General features: G+C 49.9%; 11 protein-coding genes across 11 annotated transcripts; 6 read left to right on the top strand and 5 right to left on the bottom strand.

Moving 5' to 3' along the window:
• Positions 1–604: 604 nt before the first annotated feature.
• On the top strand, positions 605–4,105 carry N7466_007416 (DEAD/DEAH box helicase; the record flags this gene model as incomplete). The annotated part of the gene is made up of 1 exon (XM_057166805.1): positions 605–4,105. The coding sequence occupies one exon, from the start codon at positions 605–607 to the stop codon at positions 4,103–4,105; it is 3,501 nt and encodes a 1,166-aa protein (XP_057019846.1).
• An 852-nt stretch (positions 4,106–4,957) lies between these two features.
• N7466_007415 (med21 domain-containing protein) lies at positions 4,958–5,631 on the bottom strand (the record flags this gene model as incomplete). The annotated part of the gene is made up of 2 exons (XM_057166804.1): positions 4,958–5,521; positions 5,590–5,631. The coding sequence occupies 2 exons, from the start codon at positions 5,629–5,631 to the stop codon at positions 4,958–4,960; spliced, it is 606 nt and encodes a 201-aa protein (XP_057019845.1).
• Positions 5,632–5,876: 245 nt separating this feature from the next.
• Positions 5,877–6,824, top strand: N7466_007414 (uncharacterized protein; the record flags this gene model as incomplete). The annotated part of the gene is made up of 1 exon (XM_057166803.1): positions 5,877–6,824. The coding sequence occupies one exon, from the start codon at positions 5,877–5,879 to the stop codon at positions 6,822–6,824; it is 948 nt and encodes a 315-aa protein (XP_057019844.1).
• A 182-nt stretch (positions 6,825–7,006) lies between these two features.
• N7466_007413 (kinetochore Spc24 family protein) lies at positions 7,007–7,748 on the bottom strand (the record flags this gene model as incomplete). The annotated part of the gene is made up of 3 exons (XM_057166802.1): positions 7,007–7,184; positions 7,244–7,641; positions 7,722–7,748. 3 exons carry the CDS (start codon positions 7,746–7,748, stop codon positions 7,007–7,009), a joined length of 603 nt encoding a protein of 200 aa, XP_057019843.1.
• A 225-nt stretch (positions 7,749–7,973) lies between these two features.
• N7466_007412 (mitochondrial fission 1 protein) lies at positions 7,974–8,682 on the top strand (the record flags this gene model as incomplete). The annotated part of the gene is made up of 4 exons (XM_057166801.1): positions 7,974–7,989; positions 8,052–8,070; positions 8,138–8,231; positions 8,353–8,682. The coding sequence occupies 4 exons, from the start codon at positions 7,974–7,976 to the stop codon at positions 8,680–8,682; spliced, it is 459 nt and encodes a 152-aa protein (XP_057019842.1).
• A 739-nt stretch (positions 8,683–9,421) lies between these two features.
• On the top strand, positions 9,422–10,631 carry N7466_007411 (putative RING finger domain protein; the record flags this gene model as incomplete). Its single annotated transcript, XM_057166800.1, has 3 exons — positions 9,422–9,547; positions 9,618–10,108; positions 10,187–10,631. 3 exons carry the CDS (start codon positions 9,422–9,424, stop codon positions 10,629–10,631), a joined length of 1,062 nt encoding a protein of 353 aa, XP_057019841.1.
• Positions 10,632–12,128: 1,497 nt separating this feature from the next.
• Positions 12,129–12,890, top strand: N7466_007410 (beta-class carbonic anhydrase; the record flags this gene model as incomplete). Its single annotated transcript, XM_057166799.1, has 3 exons — positions 12,129–12,144; positions 12,454–12,593; positions 12,666–12,890. The coding sequence occupies 3 exons, from the start codon at positions 12,129–12,131 to the stop codon at positions 12,888–12,890; spliced, it is 381 nt and encodes a 126-aa protein (XP_057019840.1).
• Positions 12,891–13,615: 725 nt separating this feature from the next.
• Positions 13,616–15,176, bottom strand: N7466_007409 (putative aminotransferase family protein (LolT); the record flags this gene model as incomplete). The annotated part of the gene is made up of 3 exons (XM_057166798.1): positions 13,616–14,315; positions 14,439–15,030; positions 15,089–15,176. The coding sequence occupies 3 exons, from the start codon at positions 15,174–15,176 to the stop codon at positions 13,616–13,618; spliced, it is 1,380 nt and encodes a 459-aa protein (XP_057019839.1).
• A 756-nt stretch (positions 15,177–15,932) lies between these two features.
• N7466_007408 (phosphotransferase family protein) lies at positions 15,933–17,495 on the top strand (the record flags this gene model as incomplete). The annotated part of the gene is made up of 2 exons (XM_057166797.1): positions 15,933–16,061; positions 16,173–17,495. The coding sequence occupies 2 exons, from the start codon at positions 15,933–15,935 to the stop codon at positions 17,493–17,495; spliced, it is 1,452 nt and encodes a 483-aa protein (XP_057019838.1).
• Positions 17,496–19,565: 2,070 nt separating this feature from the next.
• N7466_007407 (uncharacterized protein) lies at positions 19,566–20,389 on the bottom strand (the record flags this gene model as incomplete). The annotated part of the gene is made up of 3 exons (XM_057166796.1): positions 19,566–19,723; positions 19,810–20,127; positions 20,230–20,389. The coding sequence occupies 3 exons, from the start codon at positions 20,387–20,389 to the stop codon at positions 19,566–19,568; spliced, it is 636 nt and encodes a 211-aa protein (XP_057019837.1).
• A 1,709-nt stretch (positions 20,390–22,098) lies between these two features.
• Positions 22,099–24,407, bottom strand: trpB (tryptophan synthase TRP5; the record flags this gene model as incomplete). The annotated part of the gene is made up of 3 exons (XM_057166795.1): positions 22,099–23,830; positions 23,898–24,201; positions 24,272–24,407. The coding sequence occupies 3 exons, from the start codon at positions 24,405–24,407 to the stop codon at positions 22,099–22,101; spliced, it is 2,172 nt and encodes a 723-aa protein (XP_057019836.1).
• Positions 24,408–25,308: the final 901 nt, after the last annotated feature.

The raw sequence follows: 25,308 nt of genomic DNA, 5'->3' as shown, positions 1-25,308 counted from the left end.
CTGTTGTTGCTGTTGTAATGCGATAACTTGTGGTAGTAGACCGCAGATGCGGCTTCAAGTAAGTCACAGTTCCCCTGGTGTCGAAGGACAGGCCCCCAATTGAAGTAACATGAAGCGGCATTGTAACCATGCGTGTTTGACGTGCTTGGAGACGCAGTTGCTTTGCGCATCTCCCCCGGAATCCTGCGCGGTTGATAATGTTGATGTCGATCTTGATATGGGTCGACTGGTGGGGTCCACTGTGGGGTCGTTCCTCGGGGGAAGGGCACTGATAACCTGAGGGCGGGTCAGATGACCTCAATAATTCATTCTTCCCTTCTTTTCGTCCTTAATGCCTGTAGCGGGCATGGACGCTGACCGGGACGCCCTCTTTATTCTTTCATTTCTTCCCTGATTTCCTGCAGCTTGTGAATCTGCGTCTCGTCCCAACCCTCCCTTCCCTCGGTCACTTGTCCCACCGTCTCCTCTCCACCTTCTCCTCATACTGAGTCTATATTATCGCAAACCTCATTTCACTCGCCCGTTGCCCCGGAGGAGGCTAGATTCAAGAAAGCGGGATAACGTTTTCCTGTGGTCTACGCAGATCACGGCTCTTCGAGGCATAATGGCCTCCAACCCATCCATGCTCTTGGATCCCAAGGGCTACCAAAAGCAGCAGCTTAAAAACCGCGGTACTTCTTCCTCTTCTCCTTCTCCCTCTTCTTCCTGTCTCCATCTTCCACCATCCCAAGGCAATATGGATACCTCCACAGAACCTATGGAATTATGTTCTGCCCCGATACTCAGAACCCAAGAAAAAACACCAGCTTCCTCAATGCTTTCTTCCTCAAACGGTTCGGATTTGGAGGCAACCGAACTACCCTGCTCACTTCCTTCTCTGACAGCCCCCTCGACACCGAACAACTCTGTCCCACATTCCCCTTACTCGATCGCTCCACCAGGAACTTCTCCCGCCGTTCATTTTTCGGCAACCATTCCGCGCAAGACGTCACCGAGTCCCGCGCCAAGTGACGCGCCGAATGCCGAAGCAAACATGACGGTGCAGTTTACAAGCGCCAAAGATGATGACAGTGAGGGCGAAATGAAGAGGACATTCAACGAGATCAGCGAGAAGGATGAGCCTGCTCGCCCACATCATTTGATCGAGGACATCTACGGCGTGGAAGAGCGCCGCCACCAACCGTCCAAGAAGATGAAAATAGAGGAAACTTCCAAGCCCGGGACACCAATTCAGCAGATTAGGACATCAAATGGTGGTGATCTTAGTGAATTCATGAAACAACATGATACAAACGACGCTCCATCCCCGGCATCACCGGGTGTTGTGGATTTGACCACGACTCCCCCAAAAGACAACACGGATGACGACGAACTCCAGGTCACAGGCTCAAATGATCTCAGCACCCAGCGTGTATGTTATGGCAAAATTCAAGGAGCCATGATCAACGCCCACTCCGTACCCTTTCCAACTTCCAAGGCCCACTTTCCCGATCAGTGGGCTGTCATCAAACTTGAACTTCACCGGGCCGAAGAGCCAAACAACAAACAGATCGGGGTTTCAGACCATACTAAGAATGTCTTTGGCTTCGTGGATCCCAAAGTAGCCCAAGCCCTCTGTCCATTACTTGACTCTCCTATCTTCTCGCTGGAAGTCTCGGCACGGTTGGACATGCGACCAATGCTCCCCGGTGAGACCCCCGGTGAACCTACATCGGCGTCTTATCGGGCCTCCCTGACTCTGTATGGGGAGCGCCAACGTGCAGAGATTGTTGGCAAATGTCTTAGTCAACACAATATCTGGCTTGCCCATCCCCCCATTGTGGAGAAAGGCACTCCTCTCTGGAACCCTCACGATGAGATAAGACGAGCTAGAGATGCAGCCACAGCTGCAGCAAATAATGGCCCGAGAGACCGTCCGATAGGAGTCAGGTACGAAAGTCGAACGGCGGAGGAAATCACCGACTCTGTGACCAAAATGTTCAACCAGCTCGTCAGCGCGGATGTTCCCACAATGGATCCGCCTGACGATGTTGTGACACCCCTTCTCCATCATCAACAGCAAGCATTGTGGTTCATGATGGAAAAAGAAAAGCGCCGCCGGTTTGGGCCGGAAGAAGCCGATAACAACTCACTTTGGCGTCTCCAACGCAACTCCAATGGCCAAGATGAATACAAGGAGATCATAAGTGGGACAATTTTTGTCGGTGACGAGCCCCCGCAAGTCCTTGGGGGCTTGCTGGCTGACATGATGGGTCTCGGGAAGACATTGAGCGTACTTGCTTTGGTCGTGTCGTCGCTTCCAGCGGCACATAGATGGGAGAAAGTGGTTCCGAGTCGCCCCATATCCCGCCAGGTTCCAGGCATACGCAACACCCGAACGACACTCCTGGTGGCGCCTTTAAGTGCTGTTAAGAACTGGACAATGCAGGTCGAAGAACATCTGAAACCGGACGCGCTTAAATTCTATGTCTTCCATGGATCGGCTCGAACTACCGACCTACAGGAACTTGCCAGCTACGATCTTGTAATCACAACTTACAGCACAGTCCTCAGTGAACTTTCGTCGCGTGTCGGGCGTGAAAGTCCTCTCACTAAAATGAACATGTTCCGCATCGTTCTGGACGAGGCTCACATCATCCGAGAGCCAAGCGCTCAGCAGACCAAGGCGATTCTTAGTCTGAATGCGACGCGCCGTTGGTCAGTAACAGGAACTCCCGTCCAGAACCGTCTTGAAGACCTTCATTCTGTTCTGAAGTTTCTGCGCCTGGCCCCGTATGATGACAGTACCCATTTCAAGCAGTTCATATTAAGCCGGTTTAAGCTTGGTGATCCCACAGTTCTCACCAGTCTTCGGGTCTTGATTGACTCGTTCACACTGCGTCGAGTCAAAGACAGAATCAACCTGCCTGACCGAGAAGACAAGTTGATCATGCTGGAGTTCTCTGAGAAGGAGCGGCATTTGCACGAATACTTCCGTACCGAGTCTAACGCCATGATGAGCCATCTTGTGGGCGATAACAAGACCAAGATGGGAGGCCGCATGTATCACCACGTGCTGAAAGCCATGATGTTGTTGCGTCAGGTCAGTGCTCATGGTAAAGAACTTCTCGACAAGGCAGATCGGGAACGAATCAAGGGTCTCAGTGTCAATGACGCTATAGATTTGGAGGAGAATGAGTCAGATGACGGCAGTACTGCTGCTAAGGAGAAGAAAGCATATGATATGTACGCCTTGATGAAAGAGTCATCGGGTGATCACTGTGCCCTGTGCAGAGAGCATCTTGACGAACCTCTCACCAGTTCCGGGGACGTTGACGTTCATGCACCCATGGCTATTTACTTACCATGCTTTGACATGCTTTGCCCTTCTTGTTTCTGGTCTTGGAATGAATACCATTTCAAAAAAACAGGACAAGTTCAGTGCCAAGTCTGTGATGGCTGGGTCGTGAGGAGTTACACTCTGCTGACGCCATCCATTATTACATGGTTTGATACTTCAAAGCCTGAAGGGTCAGAACGCAAGCAAGGCAAGGTACTAGGGGACTATGAAAAGCCGCATACGAAAACCTTGGCCCTTGTCGATCACCTTCAAGCATCTCTTGCTGAAAGCACCACCTTGGTGGGAGAACCTCCCATCAAGAGTGTGGTGTTTTCTGCCTGGACCACCCATTTAGATTTGATCGAGATCGCTCTCAAGGATAACGGGCTGGACTCATTTACCCGACTAGACGGCTCGATGACTCTTGCAGCCCGAGGAAGTGCCTTGGATGCCTTTGCCAAAGACGACAGCATCACCATTCTGCTGGCCACAATCGGTGCAGGTGGCGTTGGACTGAACCTCACGTCTGCATCCCGAGTTTATATCATGGAGCCGCAGTATAACCCGGCAGCTGTTGCGCAGGCTGTGGATCGCGTGCATCGTCTTGGTCAAACTCGTCCCGTGACGACCGTGCAGTTCATCATGAAAAACAGCATTGAGGAAAAGATCATGGAGCTTGCGAAGAAGAAACAACAGCTTGCCGATATGAGTATGAATAGAAGCAAGGCGGACAAGAGGGAGGCCCAAGAGCAACGCATGGAGGAATATCGGGAACTTTTCAAGTGATGCTGACGAGGCAAACTTTCCAAGAATGCGCTTTTATATTTTATTTTCTATGTTTTACACGACTTTGCTTACGAATCGGATTTCAACGGCAGGATGGTTTTGATATCTTTTATTTTTGATACCCGGATTATGGATGGCCTTTTTCTTCGGCGCTGGGGGTCTCTTTCAATTTACACATAGAATGGTTTCAACATTTGAAAGCTATCTTGGCCTTTTTTTTTTTTTTTTTAACTCACTACTTCATCACAGGCTGCTGATGCCTTCTGCCTTCTGCCCACTGATATCAGGTGCTCTGTTATTAGATGGTCATGCATAATGTGGTCTTATCCTTATGTCCTCCTACAACATACTTACAGTGGCTTCTCATAAGTTCCCATCTCTCGGTTTTCACCGCCATCTTATTAATAGAATACCATTTCAAGACTTGTATTTCAACCAAACTCAGTATTGATAATATACCGCCTGCTCGCCATGATAGATAGTAGAATGGAATAATTGGATTTTGTAAAGGCAGAATACTAGGTCTTGGTGCGGCAGAAATAAAGACATAAAGACATGAAAATAGAAATCTGGATGGATGGAAACTTATGAGAAGCCATGTAGATGTTCTCTCAAGAGCTGTCATCATAATACAGCATACCGCAGCACATGTGCATGCTAAACACCCGCTGGGAATAAAGGTAGCAATTCTAGTTGCTTAATGTACAGTATGACATAGTATACACCGTAAGTGTCATAAATGAGTCAATTCATAGGATCTCTAAATTGGTATCAAATAATATAACCCACCTGCAGCCCAAAACGCCTCCCATTTCCAAACCAAGTAATAGAGAAGGATGAAAGCAAATCCCCTCATTTCCGATACTCCCTCTCCGCATAAACGCCCACAGAAACAGCCCCAAGAACACCATCCAACTTCTTCTTCAAACCCCTCAACTCCCTAGCCTTCCCCTCCCTCTCCCTCTCCACATCCCTAAGCTGAACCTCCAGCTCCCGAATCCTAGCCTCCTGCTCCGCCTCCGAAGCCCCGATGCCCGGCAACACCGAAATCAAGTACTCGATCTGCTGCTCCTTGATAATGAGATCACGGGCCAGCTCGCGCTGCCGACTGGCGAATGTGCGCGGGGAATCAGCCTGTGGGGGCTGGTTGGGGTCTTCGCCCGCCAGCGGTGGTCCAAGGCCTGGCGCCGCGGCACCAGGTTGTTGTGGTGGTTGTGCGGGTGGAGAGGCGCGACCGGCGGCTTCGGATGTGTCGCCTTTTGCGGCGAGTGAGGCTGGGATTGGAGGCGAGGTTTCGTTCTTGGTCATCTTGGCTAGGGCGGGCACGACATTGGGGACGTCGGGGGGCGGGAGCGCGGGGCTGTTGTCATGGTATGTTGAGAGGTAGCCTAGTGTGGCGTAGAATTGGGTTGCCAGCTGTAGAGGTGTTAGCTTTAATGTCGGGCTGGGAGCTGGGGTAAGGCGTTTTTGGGGGGCTTTCTTACTTGGTCCAGGCAGGTTTGGAGTTGGGTTAGGATGTCGGCCATGGTAGGCGATAGTTGAGTGGTTGTATCAAGGCGCGCAAAGTTTTAAAGGGTCGATAAGAGAGGAAATATGTATGAGATGGGATCTTGAGCTTAAAGTCGATGTGAATTTCATGCGCTGGAGGTTCAAGTCCAACTTTTGTTATCTGACTTGGAGGGAGATGCGGAGAACAAAAGCTCTAATGCGGTGAAGGCCGAGGCGCGTTCAACTCAGTGCCTCAGTTCTTCACAATTTAAAGCACCACTCAATGCGACTCCTCGCAGCCAGACTTTCACTGGCAAAACTACCGTTCCCAAGCCATGGAATAACCAGCTTTCGGTTATTCTCCAGCACCCAAATCCATAATGACCTAACGCCCTTCACGCGCCGCCTCTTCAAACTCCCCTCCGCACCACCTCCGCCCTCCCAACACCACAACAGCCTCTCCCAATTCCTCACCTATGCCACCCGAATTTCGCTTCCAGAAACCAGCACAGTCTACGTAGGCACCCACTACGAGTACACAGTCCTCCAAAGCCTCCGCCGGTACGCATTCGCACTCCACCGCATCGGCGGCCGCGACGATGCCGGGATCGACCTAGTAGGCACCTGGCACCCGCCCACACACGAGGGCTCACGCGCGCTCCGCGTCCTAGTGCAATGCAAAGCGCTAAAGGCCAAGCTGGGCCCGAACCTGGTGCGCGAGCTCGAAGGCACGCTCCGGCAAGCACCGGTGGGCTGGCGCACGGGCCAGACGGTGGGTGTGCTGGTCAGCCCGCGCGAGGCAACCAAGGGCGTGCGGGATGCATTAGCGCGAAGCTCGTTCCCGTTGTTCTGGATGATGGTTGAGCGGGATGGGACACTGCGGCAGGCGCTTTGGAATTCGAAAGCGGAGGGACTGGGCTTGGGGGCTCTTGGGATTGAGACGAGATATGCAGCTGCGGCTGCTGGGGGCTCTGCGGAGCTGTCAAAGGAGGTTGCGCTCACGTGGGATGGATGTGATATCCCGGATATGGATGCTGTGGAGCATTGCTTGCTTCGGCAGGAGGAGGGGTGGGTTAAGGCTTGGGGGCAGGAGTTGGAACATGTTGAGAAGAGTGTGCTCTTGGATACTGTTGAGCAGGTCTTCCCGGATGGTTCTCCTTGTGGAGGGCTAGATGGGACTTTGGCGCAGGAAGACCGGACGAAGGTGCTTCAGGTCTTGCGGGGTCGTTGAGCGGCGAGCTGGGCTTATATGTATATTATGTATTATAGTAGGTGATTGCTTGATGGTCATTCAAGAACATTTAAAACATTGGCATGATCATATCATTGTCGTTCAAAAACTTCACGGGTATTAAAAAAACTCCAACCGAAAACACAAAGCTCGTACACAAAACGCCAATATTGATCTCATGGTCATCCTTGCACCGTCTGCCAGAAGTAATTCGAGTAGAAAAACCTTGAGAACTTCGGATCAATGTTGACGACATGCACATCGCCCTTGCGACTATTGCGAATGACAGCACGGTTGAAGTTACCCGCCTCGTCAGGTTCAATATCAATACCGAGTGAGCGGAAGATCTTCAGTCGCAGTCTATAATAATGTTAGCGCCACACAGAGCAAGGGTAGGAAGTAAGTGAGCCGAAACATACATCGTCGCATCGTCCATTTCACGTTCCCGGCGCGTAGCCTCATCACCCTCCAAACCTTGCGCCTCTAGGTCCGCCAATCTATCCTTGAGCATTTCTAATTCGCTTTCAAGACGCTCGCTTTCAATTTCCAACTCCGATGCAGCCTTTGCGATCCGGAACTTCTTGGTGTCGAGCTCAACTATCTCAGCGGCATGTTTACCCGAGTCATGGACTGCCACAGCCTCCTCATGGTGGGTAGTTAGGGAGTGTAGATTGCGGGAAAGTTTTCGCAGAGATGATTCTGCCTCGCGAATGCGCAGGTCGCGTGATTGTTGAAGAGTGGACAGCGAGTCATTAATGCGCGTGACGGCTTGTTTATCCGGATGGATGTTGAAATTGCCGATAGTGTGGTGGATGAGCTGGAGAATTCAGTTAGAATGAAATAAATTGCATGAATATACAGGTTTGCAATGTATAGATTATCAGGACAGAGTCATACCGTTCCAGGATCCTCGTCAAGCAACATGATGGGCTGATTAGTAGGTTGTCAAGTAAACTTTGGAATCGAAAGTTGGAGATGTTTTGATTTGTTGGGGCAGCAACCGCCACAGCACCGCCACATGTTTCTCCGCAAGTGACGTTTCGGCGCTTGTGATCGCGCTTGGGGATTCATTTTTACTGTCCTTTAATCTCCGCCTATTTGCTACCCATTCTCTCTGCCGAATACTCGAATTTCATACTCTCAACCAATATGTCAAACCTTCCCTGTATGCTACCCATGCCTCCCATCTCCATGCCCATTTGCTAACCCGTGTGCGCCACCATCCAGATGCCGCCGATGCGGAAAGGTCTGTTGCCTGAAACCACCATGGATAGCCCATGAGCCTTGCCAACTAACCTGTCTGCCCTATACAGCCCGCTGAAACCCGCCGAGCTTCAGGTGCTACGCGCCCAATATGAGAAAGAAGGCGATTACGTGGGCATCCAAACCAAGTTCAACTTCGCCTGGGTATGACGCTTCGGTCCCCTCCCCCCAAACATCCAACATCGCAAGCCACACGCCACACGTCACCATACTATACTTTACTATAGCGTACTTCCTATGCTAACCAGGCATTCGCCTCGAATAGGGCTTGATCAAGTCAAATACCCGACCCGACCAGCAAGAGGGCGTCCGCCTTCTGTCGGAGATTTTCCGCGGCGCACCGGAACGACGACGGGAGTGTCTATACTATCTGGCTCTAGGCAACTACAAGTTGGGCAACTACGGCGAAGCTCGTCGGTACAATGATCTGTTGCTGGAGAAGGAACCGGCCAACCTCCAAGCAGCCAGCTTAGGGTCGCTCATCGATGATAAAGTGTCCAAGGAGGGACTAGTGGGCATTGCTATTGTTGGGGGCTTAGCTGTGGCCGCGGGTCTCGTGGGTAGTCTAATTCTCAAGGGAACCAGAAGACGGTGAGCCTTAGGATTGGCGAGCTGCAGGGGCTGTGGCACAGTCGGTTCGGGACGTCCTTGCGTCGCGAACGGGTTTTCTCATTCTTCTGTATAGTGTTTAAAGGATTCTGCCTGATGTCTTTTTCTTTTTATTTACCCATTAGCTTTCTTTTTAGCTTATGTTTTGGGTTTCCTGCCTTGTGCGAGCATTTTGAGGCGTTCATAACTTTGATTGTTGTTATTTTTTCCAACTGAATGAAATTCGACTTGGACTTTGTTTATAGTATACGTCAATGTCTCTAATTTTTCTTCTATGTAATTCTTCTTTTCTTGCCTCCTTGCCACTTGCATCATTATACCTCCGAGAACTCCAGAAAACAAAGCTGCCTGAATTTAATTCTATTTTTACAGTGCATGAGCTGCATGAGAGCGATCAGTTTCGCTTCGTGGACCTTTGAAGGATCTCGTGTACTTCAATTGCTTGTGACGACATATTCAATAGCTTGTTTTTCTTTTTTCTTTTTTGTTTCTTTTTCTTTTACACAAATTCCCGTTTTTCTTTCCAATAACTAGTTTCAATTCTTGTCCTTCTTTGATTCGTCTTTGTTGGTATTTTTTTGGTGTCCAATAAACCCCCAAACCCCGCGCCTGATAAGGCCATGACTCGTGACTGTTCCGCGCGAACCACTTGATCTCTCCAACACTTTCGTCTCTGACTTCTTTCACTTACTAACCTCGCCGGAGTCTCTTTTAAATACTCAAGAATGGCCGATTATGGCGCCCATGGTGATCATGGCGATCGCGTCTTCTGTCATGCCTGTGGCGCGGTTTGGTTGAAAGACGATGATGGTTTGACGTGCCCACACTGCGAGTCCGGCTTCACGGAGATTGTACGCCGTCCATCCCCGATTCCCGCCCGTTTTCTGAAGAGCTTACTACTAACTCACAACCCATCCATAGATTGAAATTCCCCCAGATAATGTTTCACCAGAACCACTTATCGAACCTGACTCTACACCGGCCGAACCGTGGGAAAATGATAACCCATGGTCGCAAGAAGACTTACCACGGACTTTTGGCTTCATGAACTCTCCATCACCGAGCTCTCCACGCTACTCTCAACATACATATAGATCTCCAGGAGGTCAATTTACATTCACCAGCACCTCAGTACGAGGGGGATACTCAAACCGACATGGTACCACTCCAATGAATCCCGCGATGCCAATGATGATGCAGGGCCTAGGTTCAATACTCCAGGCGCTCTCGGAAACCGGAGCTGACCACCGAGGGCCTCGAGCTGGGGCTATGGATCCATTCCACCCGGATTCACCTGGCTGGGACGATCATGACCGCCATGGAGTTAACGAATCCGACGATCCCCCGGAGATGTACCCACGCGATGCAAACGCGCCGCATACAACAACCGCGCCGGCAGGCACGTTAGCCGAGTATGTGCCCATTTATAACAACAGACCCCGCCTTATGCTGCGAGGATGGACCTACCGTTATGCTAACCGACCTACCAGCCTTTTGGAAAGCCTCCGACGGGACTTTGGACGACCGGAGAGGGGCGGCGCACAAGGCGCAGCAGGCCCTAACCCTCTCGCGAACCCCCTTGCCATGCTTTCGGTTCTACTCAATATGGACCGGAATGGCGACGCAGTATACTCACAAGAGGAACTTGACCGGGTCATATCACAACTTATTGATCATAATGCAGCGGGAACGGCACCTCCAGGTGCATCCACTCCGGCCATCCAATCTCTACCTAAGAAGAAGGTCGACCAGCAAATGTTAGGATCGGACGGCAACGCGGAATGCTCCATTTGCATGGATATGGTAGAACTGGGGACTGAAGTCACAGTGTTACCCTGCACACACTGGTTCCACTTTAGTTGCATTGAGGCGTGGCTTGTACAGCATAATACCTGTCCACACTGCCGTCGGAGTATCGACTCCGCCAGTGGGTAAGTAGCACGCCGAAACCTGGTTCCCTTCCATCCTGGACTTTGATTTGGACTTTCACGGCTGACATGATTACGTCCCACAAGCACACCTCGTACAACTAGGCGCACGCATGGCGAAGGCACAAGTGACAATCCCATCCAAATACCGAGTAGTCCTGAAATCCCAACTGCTACATCCCCTCACCGTCGACGTCGAAGCTCTCCCTTTGCCTCGCTTAGTGGTCGCTCGTCATTTTCTCGAAATAGTCGAAATTCACAGGCCCCAGCGACACCAGATTTGAATGGACCTGGCCCTGAGACTCGATCCGGATCCGGATCTGGATCTGGATCTGGCACTGGCACCAGGAGATCTAGCCGGTCCAGTCGCAACAGTCGTAGCGGAGAAAGCGGCCGTGGAGGTTTCACGGGCTGGGTCTGGAGTCGGTTTGGTGGTGGCAATAACTAAGACCTAGATATTTTGATTATTTTCACAACGTGGAAACTGATGGCTTTATTAACGTTCTCGAGCGGGGTTTTGCATATTGCGCTCCAAGACAGTTTATGGGGGAATTTTGGTGTTTTCACGGTGATTCAGGCTGTTTAGCGTTGCTTCTGCTTTTTATCCATACCCCCCTCCATCAATTGATGGTGGCAGGCCCACGATCCTACGATGTTTCCGTTCGTGTACATGACTTTTTTTTTTCCAGATTTTTACTATTCACAAGAGATTCTTTGATACTGATCTCTAAATTCTAGAAGCAATGCGACGAACTGCAAGTTTCAATAATACTCCAGCATGTTCCTTGGCTACTAAGACATATGCCTTTTTGTCTCCTTGACTTACAGAGAAGTATACTTGATTTAATCTTTTCGATAGTTTTCGAAAGCAGCCATCCTTTTCCTACTACCTATTACATATTCAAATGTAACTAAATCTCCCTACTATTCACTACATAGCAATTCCTCGAAATGCAAATCCAAAGCTACCAATGTTGACAATGTCAATCTTGGTAGAGATCACGATATCCTCCACCTTTATTGGCCCGTCACGCACATATACGAACTCCCATCACGCCATCTAGGGGCACGATAACCATAAAATCACCTCATAGTCGCAACCGTAGTAGAAGCGGGGAAAGGGTTCGTTCATTCCAAACATTTGAACCTTTGTTAGTGCTGTATATATTTCACCTTATTCCCCAATGCACAGTACTCAACCTCTTAGACCCATATCCATATTCATACTTCAACTTTGAAATACAACATCCGGAGCTATCTAGTCATGTCTGTCGCCCCAGAATTCGAATCCGCAAACGCAAAATATGCCGCCTCTTTTACTAAGGGCGCTCTGCCCTTGCCCCCAGCACGGTATGTCTACCAAATGCCGATTTTAGATTAAACCCCCCCCACTCGTTCATGCATTTCAACCTTTGGTTACCACTATATATCCACTCAAGCTAGCTCCAGGATATTAAGTTCTGACTTGTTTGGATTTACCAGCAAAGTAGCCATAGTAGCATGCATGGACGCGCGCCTCGGTACGTCCCACTCCAGCTCCAAGCTCCACATTTTATTCAATGTTTCAATGTTGCCGCTGCATTTGAATCTTCCCAAAACTATACCTGTCAACACATCCATGCATGTGCCCAGGTGGATGATACTTGGCAGGACTGGAACATTGAAAACATATCCTTCAAATGTTTGAAGCACACCTGGATTCCTGCCCAGCCCATAGGATACATGTGCAGGGATGCCCAGGTGCTACCTAGTTGTTTTTATCGTCCAAATGTTCCAAGGTTGGCAATCTTGAAATCCCGAGCTGACCAGATTACCCAAAACCAATTCAGATCCCGCCCGCGCATTAGGCCTCGAAGAAGGCGATGCCCACGTCATCCGAAATGCAGGCGGACGGGTCACGGATGCACTGCGCAGCATCATAATATCGCAGCAGCTGCTTGGGACGAGGGAGATCATCATTGTGCATCATGTATGACATTTCAAGCCCCTCTCTTTCTTGTCATGTCATGCTGGTTCTGGTTCTGATTCTGATTCTGGCTAGACCGATTGTGGAATGCTTACCTTCACCGACGATGTGATCCGTCATAAGATCCGGGCGGACCTGAAGCAGAGTGCAGATCATATTGCGTTTTTGCCGTTTGGGGATCTGGCGCAGAGTGTTTTGGATGATGTGCAGATCTTGAAGGATAGTCCGCTTGTGCTGGATGTTCCTGTTACGGGGTATTTGTATGAGGTTGAGACGGGGAAGATTGTGAAGGTTGAGTAGGGGGTTAGGTACTCAAGGTTATACATACTTTAGATACATCAATTGATTTGGATAGTATAGGTATACCTCCAGATGTTAAACTGATGACTCAAACTTTCTATAAGATGGTATTCTTCGTGGTGCAGGCTGGGGAGAGCACTGAGAATGACATCTGGATAGGTGTGGGCGCGGATAAATGCTTCAAATGTTTCTTAAATAGACATTTTTAGCCTCAAGGATGGATCCACTTCATTTGAATAATAATACATGAATCTGTTTCGCTAATCATTATCAGACCAAACCATACTCAAATGCAAGCATTGCCTGAACGACCCGGCCAAGTGCTCGATCCGAATAATCTAGAACAATCAACAACGGCTGATCCATCTCAAGAATGCCTTTCAAAACAAACGGAATCTTGAATATGGCTACCTGTGTCTTGGTACGGGCTGATTTTTGAGGAGCTGAAAGTTTGAGTCTGGTTGCTAGTACCTACTGGTAGGTATAGGAATCGGAATTGAAAACTCCTTATGGCGCCTCCAGGTGACATCCACTTGACCATATAGATTGGGGCTTTGGAATGTGCATCATCGTTTGCCTTTAAGCTAAATTATACCAGTTGACTGGTAGATGATGTAAATAAACATCTCTTCAAGTTCATAAACATTGGAATGTACCTGCGTCCTAACATTTAATCACAGCAAACACACACCTAAATGATCTCCCTAGATAGCTTCCAACGATTTTCAAATATTACTTGTCCTATTCTTGCGCGAAACCTCCACAACCTCCTCGCACAAATTGCGCAGAACACCCGCCAGCCACTCAAAATCCCCAATCTCCAAAAACACCTGTCCACTAACACGAGTCCAAAGCCAAGGCCCATGCCGAAAGACAGGTACAAAAGTATCAAACTTCTTCATCAAAGTCTGCTCGATAAACGAAGCCCTAAGCGGCGCTTCCTCCGGCGTAAGCGTCACCCACGAGCCTCCCTGGGCCTGAGCCCCATCCCCCGCGACCCGAAGCGGCAAGCGGATCGTGACCATACAGCAGTCGCGCATACGACTCTTCTCGCCCGGCTTCAGGTCCGGCTCCTGCATGACATCTGTACCGAGCGTGGCGGCGATCAGGTCAGCGGCCTCGTTGGCCAAGTTGGTGCAATAGGACATAATGGCTTTCTCGCCGCCACAGACTTCGCGGCGGAATTTTAGCGCTGCGGGCACGCAGATGTAGGCGGAGTCGTCGCTGGTGGCGACGAATTCGAAGAGTTCTTCGAAGGGGGTTTTGGTTTTGGGTGCGTTTTTGTCTTGCAGGACTGAGGCGACGGTCGCGGTTGAGGTGGGCGCGGCAATGAAGCCCCATGATGTGGGGAGTGTGGTGCGAATTAGGTGCTGGTTGCGCTTGGGGACGTATAGCACTGCTGCGCTACGGGGTGTATAGAGCCATCTTTGTTGGGCGGTTAGTCTAGTTCCTTCTTGGCTCTGGTGGAGATGGAGAAGAACGTGAAGGGAAGGGAAGGGAAGGGAAGGGAAGAAGAAGTTAAAAAAGAAGAACGGACGGGATACATACTTGTGGCAGTTGGATACGAAGAAATCAGGCTGTAGCTCCTTCATATCGAGGGGGATCATTCCAACGCCGTGCGCGCCATCAATGATACTCAGAATGCCCTCTTCACGGCATATAGCCACGAATCGCTCAAACGGGAACCGGATACCCGGGTTACTGACGACAGAATCGAAGACCGCAGCACGCACTTTGAGGCCGTCGACACGTGCCTTGCGAACTGCTTCGCGGAAGCGGCTCTCCAGCTCATCCACGGAGATAGGGAACTCGAAAGGGACCTTCCGGGCCTGGAACGGGGAGTGTTCTTGCAGAGACACGATGCCCATTTCCACGGCGCCATATACAGGGCCGAAATAGATTAGTGCTTCAGATTCCTGAAGATTTAGGTTGTATAGGACGGTCCAGACGCCCGTTGTGGCATTTTTGAGGAAGACGCATTCGTCTTGCGGGGCGTTGATAAGTTCGGCAATCTCTGCGCGCGCTTCTTTAAGGAGCTCTAGATGGTGGACCCGGATGTAGGGGTCTGGTCGCTTATCTGCAATGGCGGAAAGAGCACGTTGTGTATCGCGGACTTGGACCGGGTGAGCTCCGAAAGAGCCTAGCTGTCATGTTAGTATGGGAGATGAAGTGGGAGATGGGGATTGCTGAGTCCTGACCATGGTTAAGGTTTTTGTAGGAGGGGTCGAATAGCCAATGCTTTAACATGGGTTTCCCGAAGGGTGTGAGTTGGTCTTCGATAGTCATGGTGTTTGGTAGTTAGGGGATGGCGATGTATTGAGAATAAAAAAAAATTGAGGAAAAATTGGAGTCACCGGGAGTCCAAGTATTTGAGCTGCGGAGAGGTGATGACTCAGTCAGAGTTGCAAGAAAAAATTATTGGAAACAGAAAGTTGAAGCTTCATTTCCATCTTGACTCACCCGTAGCTCGAACCAATGAGTATTGGAGTCTTTATCCTCCAGGTCCACTTGTATCATCCGAAGGGCGTGGATTTCATCACTTTTGATAACATGCGGGGACCCCCACTTTCACCGAATCTCGACTCTTGTACTAGTGTGGCCCATAGGCACTGACAAAGTGTATCCTTTTAAAACAATACCTTTATGGGTTCTTGCTCTGAGCTTTGCTCAATCGAAAAATCGAAAAAAAGAAAATTGATCTTTGGTTATCCTTGAGGTTTGTGATTGATAATGGTAAACCCGACGGTAGCCGGTGCCGCGATGCTAGTGCGGAGAAGCTTAAGTGGATAACAATGAGATTAAAAAGATCAATAGATGAATGATGATGATCCATCAAATAACACACACCCAATATCCAAACCTGCTGGCGGAGTTCCAAGCCTATCCCAAAAGAGCAGCGATGTCGACTTTACCTGTACTGGTCTTTAGAAGGACTAGGAAATATCCCCATCACATGATACACATATATGCAAGGGGGTACACCACGGTGGCTTCGATACATATCTTTACCTCCCCAGAATATACCCTTTACAACCGCCAGCCATGTGGAACTGCGACTACGCCAGCTGTGGCAAGCCCTCAGTCCGCCAAATCGGAGGATGCATGATCTGTAACCAGCACCTCTGCGCCAAGCACCTAAAAGCCGAATACCACAAATGCCCAACATGGGAGGTAAGCCAAAAGAAAAAGAACCCAACCACCTACAAACATTAACGCACCTAGCCTTGTATAATATAATAACGCCCTATATCAACTACTAACCACCCATGCCTGCATCCACAGGACGAAAAAACCTACTTCCCCGCCGCCCGCCAAGCCGAAAAAGAAGAAATAACCCGCCTCCTGCAAAAAATCAACGTGGCAGCCCTAATATCACGCGCGAGCACCCTCCGCGACGGCATCCCGTGCACAGTACCCCACAACCTCAAATACGACCACGAAACCTGCAGCAAGGTAATGGGCGGCATGAACTACCACATCGAGATCCTGTTCGAGGACGGCGTAAGCTGGCTAACGCGGATCCGGCGCCGCAACGCCACCTCGCCGCCGCCAGAGCTGCAGAGCTATATCGTGCGCAGCGAGGTCGCGACGCTGCAGTTCCTAGCGCGCATCAATGTGCCGACGCCGGCTGTGCATGATTTCGACGCGGACCCCGACAATCCCGTCGGGGTGCCGTATATTCTTATGGAGAAGCTGGCGGGGCGGAGCGTGGGTAGCTCGTTGAATCTGGCGTGGATGCCGGAGAAAAGGCGGAAGGTGCTGGGGCAGTTGGCGGATGTTTATGTTGCGCTTTTGAGTCATCCGATGGAGAAGATGGGGTCGTTGATGCCGGTGGATGTTGATCAGCAGATTCAGGCGGTGGGATTGGGATTGGGGTCGGGGAGTGCGGTGGGGCCGTTTGCTGTGGAGTCTTTGACGGATCGGGGACGGGCGGGGGCGTCTTTGGAGATGACGGGGCCGTGCTGTTCGGCGCAGGAGTATTATAGGGCTGGGATTGAGTTGACGCTGGATTTGATCTTGCGGCAGGAGATCTATACGGGTCGACCGATTGATGCGTACTTGGTGCATCGGTTTTTGCTGGACAATGTGGCGAAGGTGTTTGCGTATAACGATTTGGATGATGGGAGGTTTTATCTTCGGCATGCGGATGATAAGGGGGATCATATTCTTGTTGATGAGGAGTTTAACATCACGGGGATTATTGATTGGGAGTGGGCGTATACGGCGCCGCGGTCTGTGGCGTTTAATTCTCCTATTGCTCTTATTCCGGTGGCGGAGTTCTACGACGGGGGCAATCGGATTGGCGATGACGAGGTCACGTTTGCGGAGCTTCTGGAAGAAAAGGGGCATCCTGATCTTGGGGAGATTGTTCGATCTGGACGGCTTCTGCATCGGTTTGATTTCTGCTGCGGATATGACATTTCGGATTGGGATAGTTTTTTGGGTCTGTTCTTCGGTCTATTGAACGGCCTTGGGGATCCGTTTCTGAAAGGTCTTGGTGATAGCAAGCAACTAAACTGGGAGATCTGGAAAACGGACGCCATGGAACGATATTGGGACGACGAACGGCTGCAAAAGCTGATCGAAGCCACTAATTTCTTTTGATTATTAAAAATTAAATCCAGGTACATCAAGTGAAGTAGTATCATATGCCCAGGGGTCAGTAGAAGTGGCGAGCAGTAGTGCCCTTTCAACAGTATTTCGCCTGAAAGCCGGCCCCTTGCCAACACAGATACAGTCCATAGAGAGCACTTTGGGATTTGATGGTTAGTATTATGCATCAGATTCCATGGGAGAGAGAAGGGGGGTGGTCAAAAACTCACGTCTTGCAAATGTAGAAATATCAAATAATATAGGCGAAGTTTTCATTCGGTACACCGAGTTTGCCGAAGCCGAACTCTCGACCACGATATCAATCCCCTTTTCTTGTAAAAGCCTCTGCACTCCACTAGCATCTAGCCATTCATCCGCCCCAGCCTCATAAACCAGCTGCCACGAGCTCGCCGAACGAGAAAGCTGATCTGCTTCAAAACTGTTTTTTCTCGGATGCATGGGGGTTAAAACTTCGGCTCTGGTGACTATTTCTCCGTAATCATCATGCATAGCATTGTAGAATGCCGATACCAATCTAACCCGCTCCGACTCATTTAGTGGTCCTCCAAACACCTGTCGGATTTTCTGAAGGTTGTCAGGTGAATAAACGAGTAACCTGTAGCCGGTGCGGCAACACTCTCGCACAATGCGGTGTGAGATAGTCAGGTGTGTATCTTTGGTGTCTAGTGTGAGTGGTGGGCTTGGAAGCGAAGGAGCTGGCCCAGTAGGATAATGGTAACCATAAGGAAGCATTGATTGGTCTTGACCAGGTGGTGTAAGAGGGAGTGACATGTCCGACCACCGAGTGAGCGATGACGATGTCGATGTCATGGACGGTTGAGGAGTTGAATTTCCTGAATAGAGTATCGGCTCTTCGCGCACGACCTCTGCATCATAATCCAAGTTGATCGTCTCCGCCGGCGTAGACTGATTCAAGTACTCTTCCCCATGATTCCCAGTGACACTCTGCGCGGGAGTTCGGTTCTGGGTTTGATTCTGATTGTGTTTCTGGCTCTGTTTTTGATTTTGATTTTGATTTGATTCGGTCTCATTATCGGAACAGCCTTGTCTCGCAAGCGACACGCATTGTTGAGTAATGGCCTGAAGAGCAGATGCAATATTTGAACGACCGTCCAGCAGATTTGCCCCTAAGAGAAGGGTGCTGAAGGAGAGAAATGACTGGCTGAGATCCTCGATACCGGTTTCCAACTCCTGAACGCGCGACTGTAGGTTATTGATGGTTGTCTCCTTTCGCCGGCGGTATGTTTGTTGGGCCTCGCGAAGTTGCTTTCGACGTTTCTGGATATGATGAGCGGACACGAACTCATACTCTGTTCCGTATCCTTGCACCTACCTCGGGGACTTGTTCATCATCAATGTTATTGGTCCGTGGACGTCCTCGTTTGCGGGGTGCAGTGGGTGCGGTCGCAGTGGTCGCAGCGGTCGCGGTGGGTGCAACTGGTGCAGCAGATGGATTTAATATTTCGGCCATTATGTATTTTCCTTTTTTATACCTTGACGATTGGACCAAAACCCAAAAAAGGGGGGTCAAAAATCTGGTACTTTTGGGTCCACTCTATAGCGGTGGAGACAAAGTGCAGAGAAGTTGGGGAAGAACAGGGGACATGGGGCATTAATAGTTTATTCATCACCCGAGGGATGAGTAATCGAAGCGGGTCGGCTAAAATGGTCGAGGCCTTAGTCATGCTGCATATGATCCATAACGTACATTAAAGATGCACCTTAGACTTTGAACTACCGAACTATTTCTGACTATGTACTAGTTCAAGGTCAATTGGTAAAGGATCAAGCATAAGAAAAGTCAAATTAAAATTAAACTTAGATTAAACGAACCCATACACGAACCTTAGCCTGATCAATGTACAAAAGTCCCATATTTTTCCTCATTTTATCGTCTTTTCCCTTCCCCACTTACCGTTTGCCTTAACCAAAAGAGAGAGAAAAAAGAAATTACAAAAAAATACCCCAAAAATTACAAATAAAAGAAACAAACATATGACACCTCCATTACCTCAAAATCACCCCAGAATACTCCCAACTCCCCAAAATCCACGGGTGAAATCAAATCGCCCGACATGAACCAGAAACCTGGGTCTGAGGAGGACCAACATCAACCAACTCCGCCCCAGTCACAGTAGTCACACTGTGATCGATACCGTCAAAGGTACAAGTAAAGCCCGCATTATCCAACTGGATATGAGAAATGCTCAGAACATTAGCTACAGAAAAAGGTTAGCCTCATACTTCCGAACCAATATTGAGTAAACCTTATCGGTGCTAGGTATTGGGGTTGGGATTGACATACTGATCTGCGTCCATTGACCATTCACAGGGAAGCTCTGAGTGAATTCCGCATTGGCCGCACCAATGAAAACAACCTCAACGCTGTGATCATGTCCGTGGCCCCCGTTGCCCCCGTTGCCCCCCTGATTTCCACCAGAAGGAGGAGGAGTAGATGATCCCGAGCCCGTTGCGGAGCACGATCCAGAGATCTGCGTCTGGGGTGGGCCGACGTCGACAAGCTCGGCTCCATCGACGTTCGTGACGCTATGATCGATGCCGTTGAAAGTACACTGGACGTTTGCGTCCGGGGATGAGATGTGCGAGATGCTCAGTACGTTTGCTGTGCATGACGAAGGAGATGATTGGGTTAGCGGGTGCCAGGTTCAAATGGAGTAAGATGGGGTTCTATGGAGAGTTGGAAAAGGAGAGAGTCGGAACGCACAGATGGACACCGTCGAGCCATCGATAGGGAAGTTCTCGGTGAATTGGGCATTGGCTGCGCCGATGAAAGTGATCTCGACTTCGTTGGTGCGCTTCAAGGGCCGGGCATTCGAGGCCGTGGCGAGCGCAAGCAAGATGTTCAATCCTGTCAAGACCTGCATCTTGTTCGGGAGTATAGTTGGTGGGTTTTGGGTTTCAAAGGATTGAAGAGATTATTGGACTGGCTGTTTAGCTGTATTCAAAGCTGATCTGATTCTGGAATGCATCACTATCGAGGGCTAAGCTTGATCCTTTTATACCTTTCCCTGTCCAGGACTCTACGAGTCAAGTACATCATCGTCCCCTAGAAACGTGCCTAAGAATACGGATCTCTAGAGAGGAAAAGGTGCAAAATGGTGACGTCCGCGATGTAGACTGTGAGACACAGTACCAGGATTGCCAAGAGAGTGTCAAAAAGAAGGAACAGAACATATTGAGTAAATGTGAGGGGATTTGATGTTTTCCCACACCAATTGGAACGGGACGCTTTGATCCCACGGTTGAGGTTAAATTGCTAATAATAGTCTTGACTTCCTTTGTCACGCGGGGTAAACCCGTATCCTCCCCACTCGAGCCATTGATTGTTGACCATTGTCTGATTCCAGTAAATGTGCTCCGACAATTCCACTCCATAGTCCATGGGGTTGTGAAGTTGATCCAAATGCTCGACCCTGGTACCTACTTTACTGCCCCATTCGAGGCGAATACGATAAAGTCTAAAATGGCCGGTCCAATGAGATACTAAGATCTCACGGCCCAAATAACCCATGCTTCAAAAAAGTAAACTGTTTCAATGCATTTGACTGGTTTTCGTAAAACACCTTCCTGCTCCACGAATGAGTACGCAGGAAATCGGGGGCTTGGAATCAGGAACTTGGTTTCAGTGGTGAAATTGGTCAGGTCTTGATGGCGGAAGTATCCATTCCACTCGTATTTTTTTATCAGGAGATCACCATCGCCGGAGTGGCACTGATGAAGATGTGTTGTGGTCAATGACGCTGCACAGTTCTCTGGACTGGTTGGCCAATCGGTTTGGGGGTGTCTATACGCGATTGGAAGGAAATGCGCAGCGGGATTTAGCGTCCGTCTATGATAATTACTAACCTTGGGATCTAACGGACCAGACACAGTACTACCAACGAGATCAACTGACGATCTCGGCGGAACGAAATCAAGGAATGTCAATGGGGTAGACTGGTGGTAGAGTGGGTTGGATGGATCGATTTGAGACTTGGCAGTCATCCAAACCTATGGATCAAGTGTAGTGCATGGTGAGTTAGGTAGTTGCATAACATGTTCCGGTGCCAGCTTCGGTCATTTGAATATGAGCAGCGTATCCATGGATTCTCCAAGTACGAATCCAATACAAGACGAACTGATAACATCCGATTAAAAGTCATCTTACATCTACCAGTCAACTAAGAAGGAAATTCAAGGTATGAACTTGGATATCAAGTGGATATCATAGGGGATAACAATACAGACAAAAAAAATCCCAAAACAAACACGCTTTTCATAATTTCCATGCATCAGCCCTTGCCAGTACATACAACTCAGAATCTAAGACCGATATTGGTACATCGGAGAAATGTCAACCCAAGCGACTCTTCGCAGGATCGCTGGGTTCCATTTCGAACCAATAACCACACCATCGGTCCAAGAAGCCCTGTAAAACATGTCAAGGTAAAAGCAGTTTACAACCCTTAAGAATGTACCTGTAAATTTACAACCTTTAGGAATGTACCTGTAAAAAAACACCTGAAAGCATCCAAAGGGCATTAAAACATCAAGTCAATTCCGTCTAAACAATAAAGGAAGTATTTTTGACCGCTTAGAAGCGGAGATCCCAGCCAATCTTGGGGCCAAGACGGGGAAGTTCGTCAGCCACGCTCTGTACGTCCTTGTCACCCCGACCACTCAGGTTCAGAACGATGTTCTGTCCCTTCTCCATAGTCTTAGCCAGCTCCATAGCACCCCAGACGGCGTGGGAAGACTCGAGAGCGGGAATGATACCCTCGGTCTGAGAGAGGGTGCGGAATCCGTGCAGAGCCTGGGCATCATCGGCAGAGATGAAAGTAGCGCGGTCAGAATCCTTCCAGGCGCTCAGCTCGGGGCCGACACCGGGGTAGTCGAGACCGGCAGAAATCGAGTGAGTCTCGGCAATCTGACCGTGCTCGTTCTGGAGGACGTAGGTTCGGACACCGTGCAGGACACCCTTGGAGCCACCGGAAAGGGTGGCAGAGTGGCGAGCAGTATCAACACCGTCACCACCAGCCTCAACACCGACCAGCTTGACGCTGGGGTCCTTGGAGAAGGGGTAGAACATGCCGACGGCATTGGAACCACCACCAACGCAAGCAACGACGGCATCGGGAAGCTTTCCGATGGCCTCCTGCAGCTGCTTCTTGGTCTCGTCACCGATGACGGACTGGAAAGTACGGACGATAAGAGGGAATGGGTGGGGGCCAATAGCGGAACCGATAATGTAGTGAGTGGTGTCAAGCTCGACGACCCAGGCGCGGAGAGCTTCGTTGACGGCATCACGGAGAGTGCGGCTGCCAGCATCGACAGCAACAACCTCAGCACCGAGAAGCTTCATGCGGAAGACGTTAAGGGCCTGGCGGCGCACATCCTCAGCACCCATGTAGACCGTACACTTCATGTTGAACTTGGCACAGACGGTAGCAGTAGCCACACCGTGTTGACCAGCGCCGGTCTCGGCAATAATGCGAGTCTTACCCAGACGCTTAGCGATCAGAATCTGACCAATTGCATTGTTGATCTTGTGACTTCCGGTGTGGTTGAGATCCTCGCGCTTCAACCAAATGTTAGCACCGCCAACGTGCTCGGTCAGGCGGTCAGCAAGGTGGAGGCTGCTGGGTCGGCTCATGTAGGGGTAGTATGAGCGGAACTCCTCCCAGAACGAGGGGTCGTTGAGAGCCGTGTTGAAACCTTGCTCAAGCTGAGCAAGGCAGTCCATCAGAGACTCGGGAACATACTGTCCACCGAACTCACCGAAGCGCGAGGGAAGAGCCCAGGACTCCTTAGTAACGTTCAAGGCGACCAACTGGTCACCCAAGCCAGGGCCAGCAGGGGTCTCGGCCTCAGTAATGATCTTGGAAGGCTGGGTCTCAGCGTTGACAAGCTCCTTGTGGACAGGCTCGACGAGGTTGATCTCTCCGGTAATGTTACCTTGGGCATCGCGCTGCAGCTTGCGGCCGGTAATGTTGGAAAGGTATTCCTCAGCAGCCTTTGCGGCCTGGCCAGGGGCAGCCTTGCCGACAGTAGTGATGATCTGACTACCGATGACGACACCTTCGGCGACTTCCTGGACATCAAGGAAGTGCTGGCGAGTGCTGACTCCGAATCCAAGAGCAGCAGGAACGTTACCAGAGTATTCGTGGACACGACGCAAAAGATCGGGAATGTTGGCGCTCAATTGGCCAGTAGCTCCGGTGACACCCATGCGGGACACGACGTAAATGAAGGAGTCCGCAATCTTGCAAAGGAGCTTCATACGCTCATCGGAGGTGGCGGGAGCAATGAGAGGAACGTAGGAGAGGCTAAAGAAATTAGCTTTGGGCTGGACAATGCATAATTAGATCGAAGCGCATGGTAGTTAGTACTTACCCAGTGCTGGCGCACAGGTCGCGGAAGCGGACAGCCTCCTCTGGGGGCAGATCGACCATAATGAAGCCATTGACTCCGGCCTCCTTGCAGTCCTTGAGCATACGCTCATCGCCGTAGCGGAGAACGGGGTTGTAGTAACCCATCAACATGATGGGGGTCTTAAGACCACGGCTGCGGGCCTCGCGGACAAAGCCAAGAACGGTTGTAACAGTCACACCATTTTGAAGAGCCTTGGTGTTGGCGGTCTGGATAGTAGGGCCGTCGGCAATGGGATCAGTGAAAGGGATACCAAGCTCAATGATATCTGTAATTTAAACCAGAGCTGTTAGTGATTGCAATCTAAACTACCCCGCCATCAGGGGGATTTAACATACCAGCACCTCCATTCTCCAAACCAAGAAGAATGTCAACAGCCTCTTCGACAGTTGGGTATCCAGCGGTGATGTAGGCCACAAGAGCAGACCGGCGCTGCTCCTTGCACTTGGCGAAGGTAGCTTTAATTCCCTCCATGTTTGGAGGTAGCAGAAAAATGTGAGTGGAGGAAGCAGGAGAGATGGGGTAGGAGAAGGGGGAAAGAGAGAAAGGACGTGGAATATATATCCAATTATATGTAAAACGGGGTAGGAACCAGAAGAATCCGCAATTCACCCGCTTAGTCGTCGAAATTCAATGGTTGGTAAGTGGAGGTGGGCGGCGTGAGTCAACTTGGAATTTCGAGTCGCGGCCCCGCTTCACATGTCACGTGTGATTAGATAGTGAATACCCTGTGTCACGTGCCTACTTTATCCCCCTCGAACTCACGTGATATTCCATCGGCGCCGAATACTAATGACTACTAACTAGTAGTTATCGACTTGTTCACCCCTCAGTCAGCTCTAAAATCAAATACAAATCATTCTTCATATTTCTTTCACTTGTTGGATAATTTGAATGACGTTGTTTTATTACCACATAGTACTAGTAGGCTGTTCCTTCTTATTAAATTTTGAATATCCAGTTGGCAGTATGTACAGATTCAAGAGTAACGAGCAATCACCCCGCAAGACCGTCACCCCACCACAAGACATTCAATCACCCCACCGAGCGATGATTAACCCATCACGAGCCTATTATTGACTAAAAATTGCCACCATGGTCAGGAGAGTATGAAAAATTGAATTGACAGGGGCAAGTGGCATAACAAGTAATTGATCGGTCTGGCCTTACGGGACTGGGCAGCACTGGTGAAGATTCCCAATACCGCTACCTAAACGAGTCTACCAATCACGCCGATGACACAGCATTAAGTAGCAGCAGGTGCTTAATCACAAAGCACAGGTACACAGGGTGATAGTAATAGTAGGTAAGATCTACAGGCAACGAGCTGCAAAGTGGTAACAATGTGTATGCTTGGACCCTACTAAGAACAAAG

This window comes from Penicillium verhagenii, assembly GCF_028828195.1.
Source record: "Penicillium verhagenii strain IBT 33310 chromosome Unknown utg000007l_segment0_segment0, whole genome shotgun sequence".
Classification (NCBI taxonomy): Eukaryota; Fungi; Ascomycota; class Eurotiomycetes; order Eurotiales; family Aspergillaceae; genus Penicillium; species Penicillium verhagenii.
Note: the sequence above shows the minus strand (reverse complement) of the source record. Positions and strands in the feature narration are given on the sequence as shown.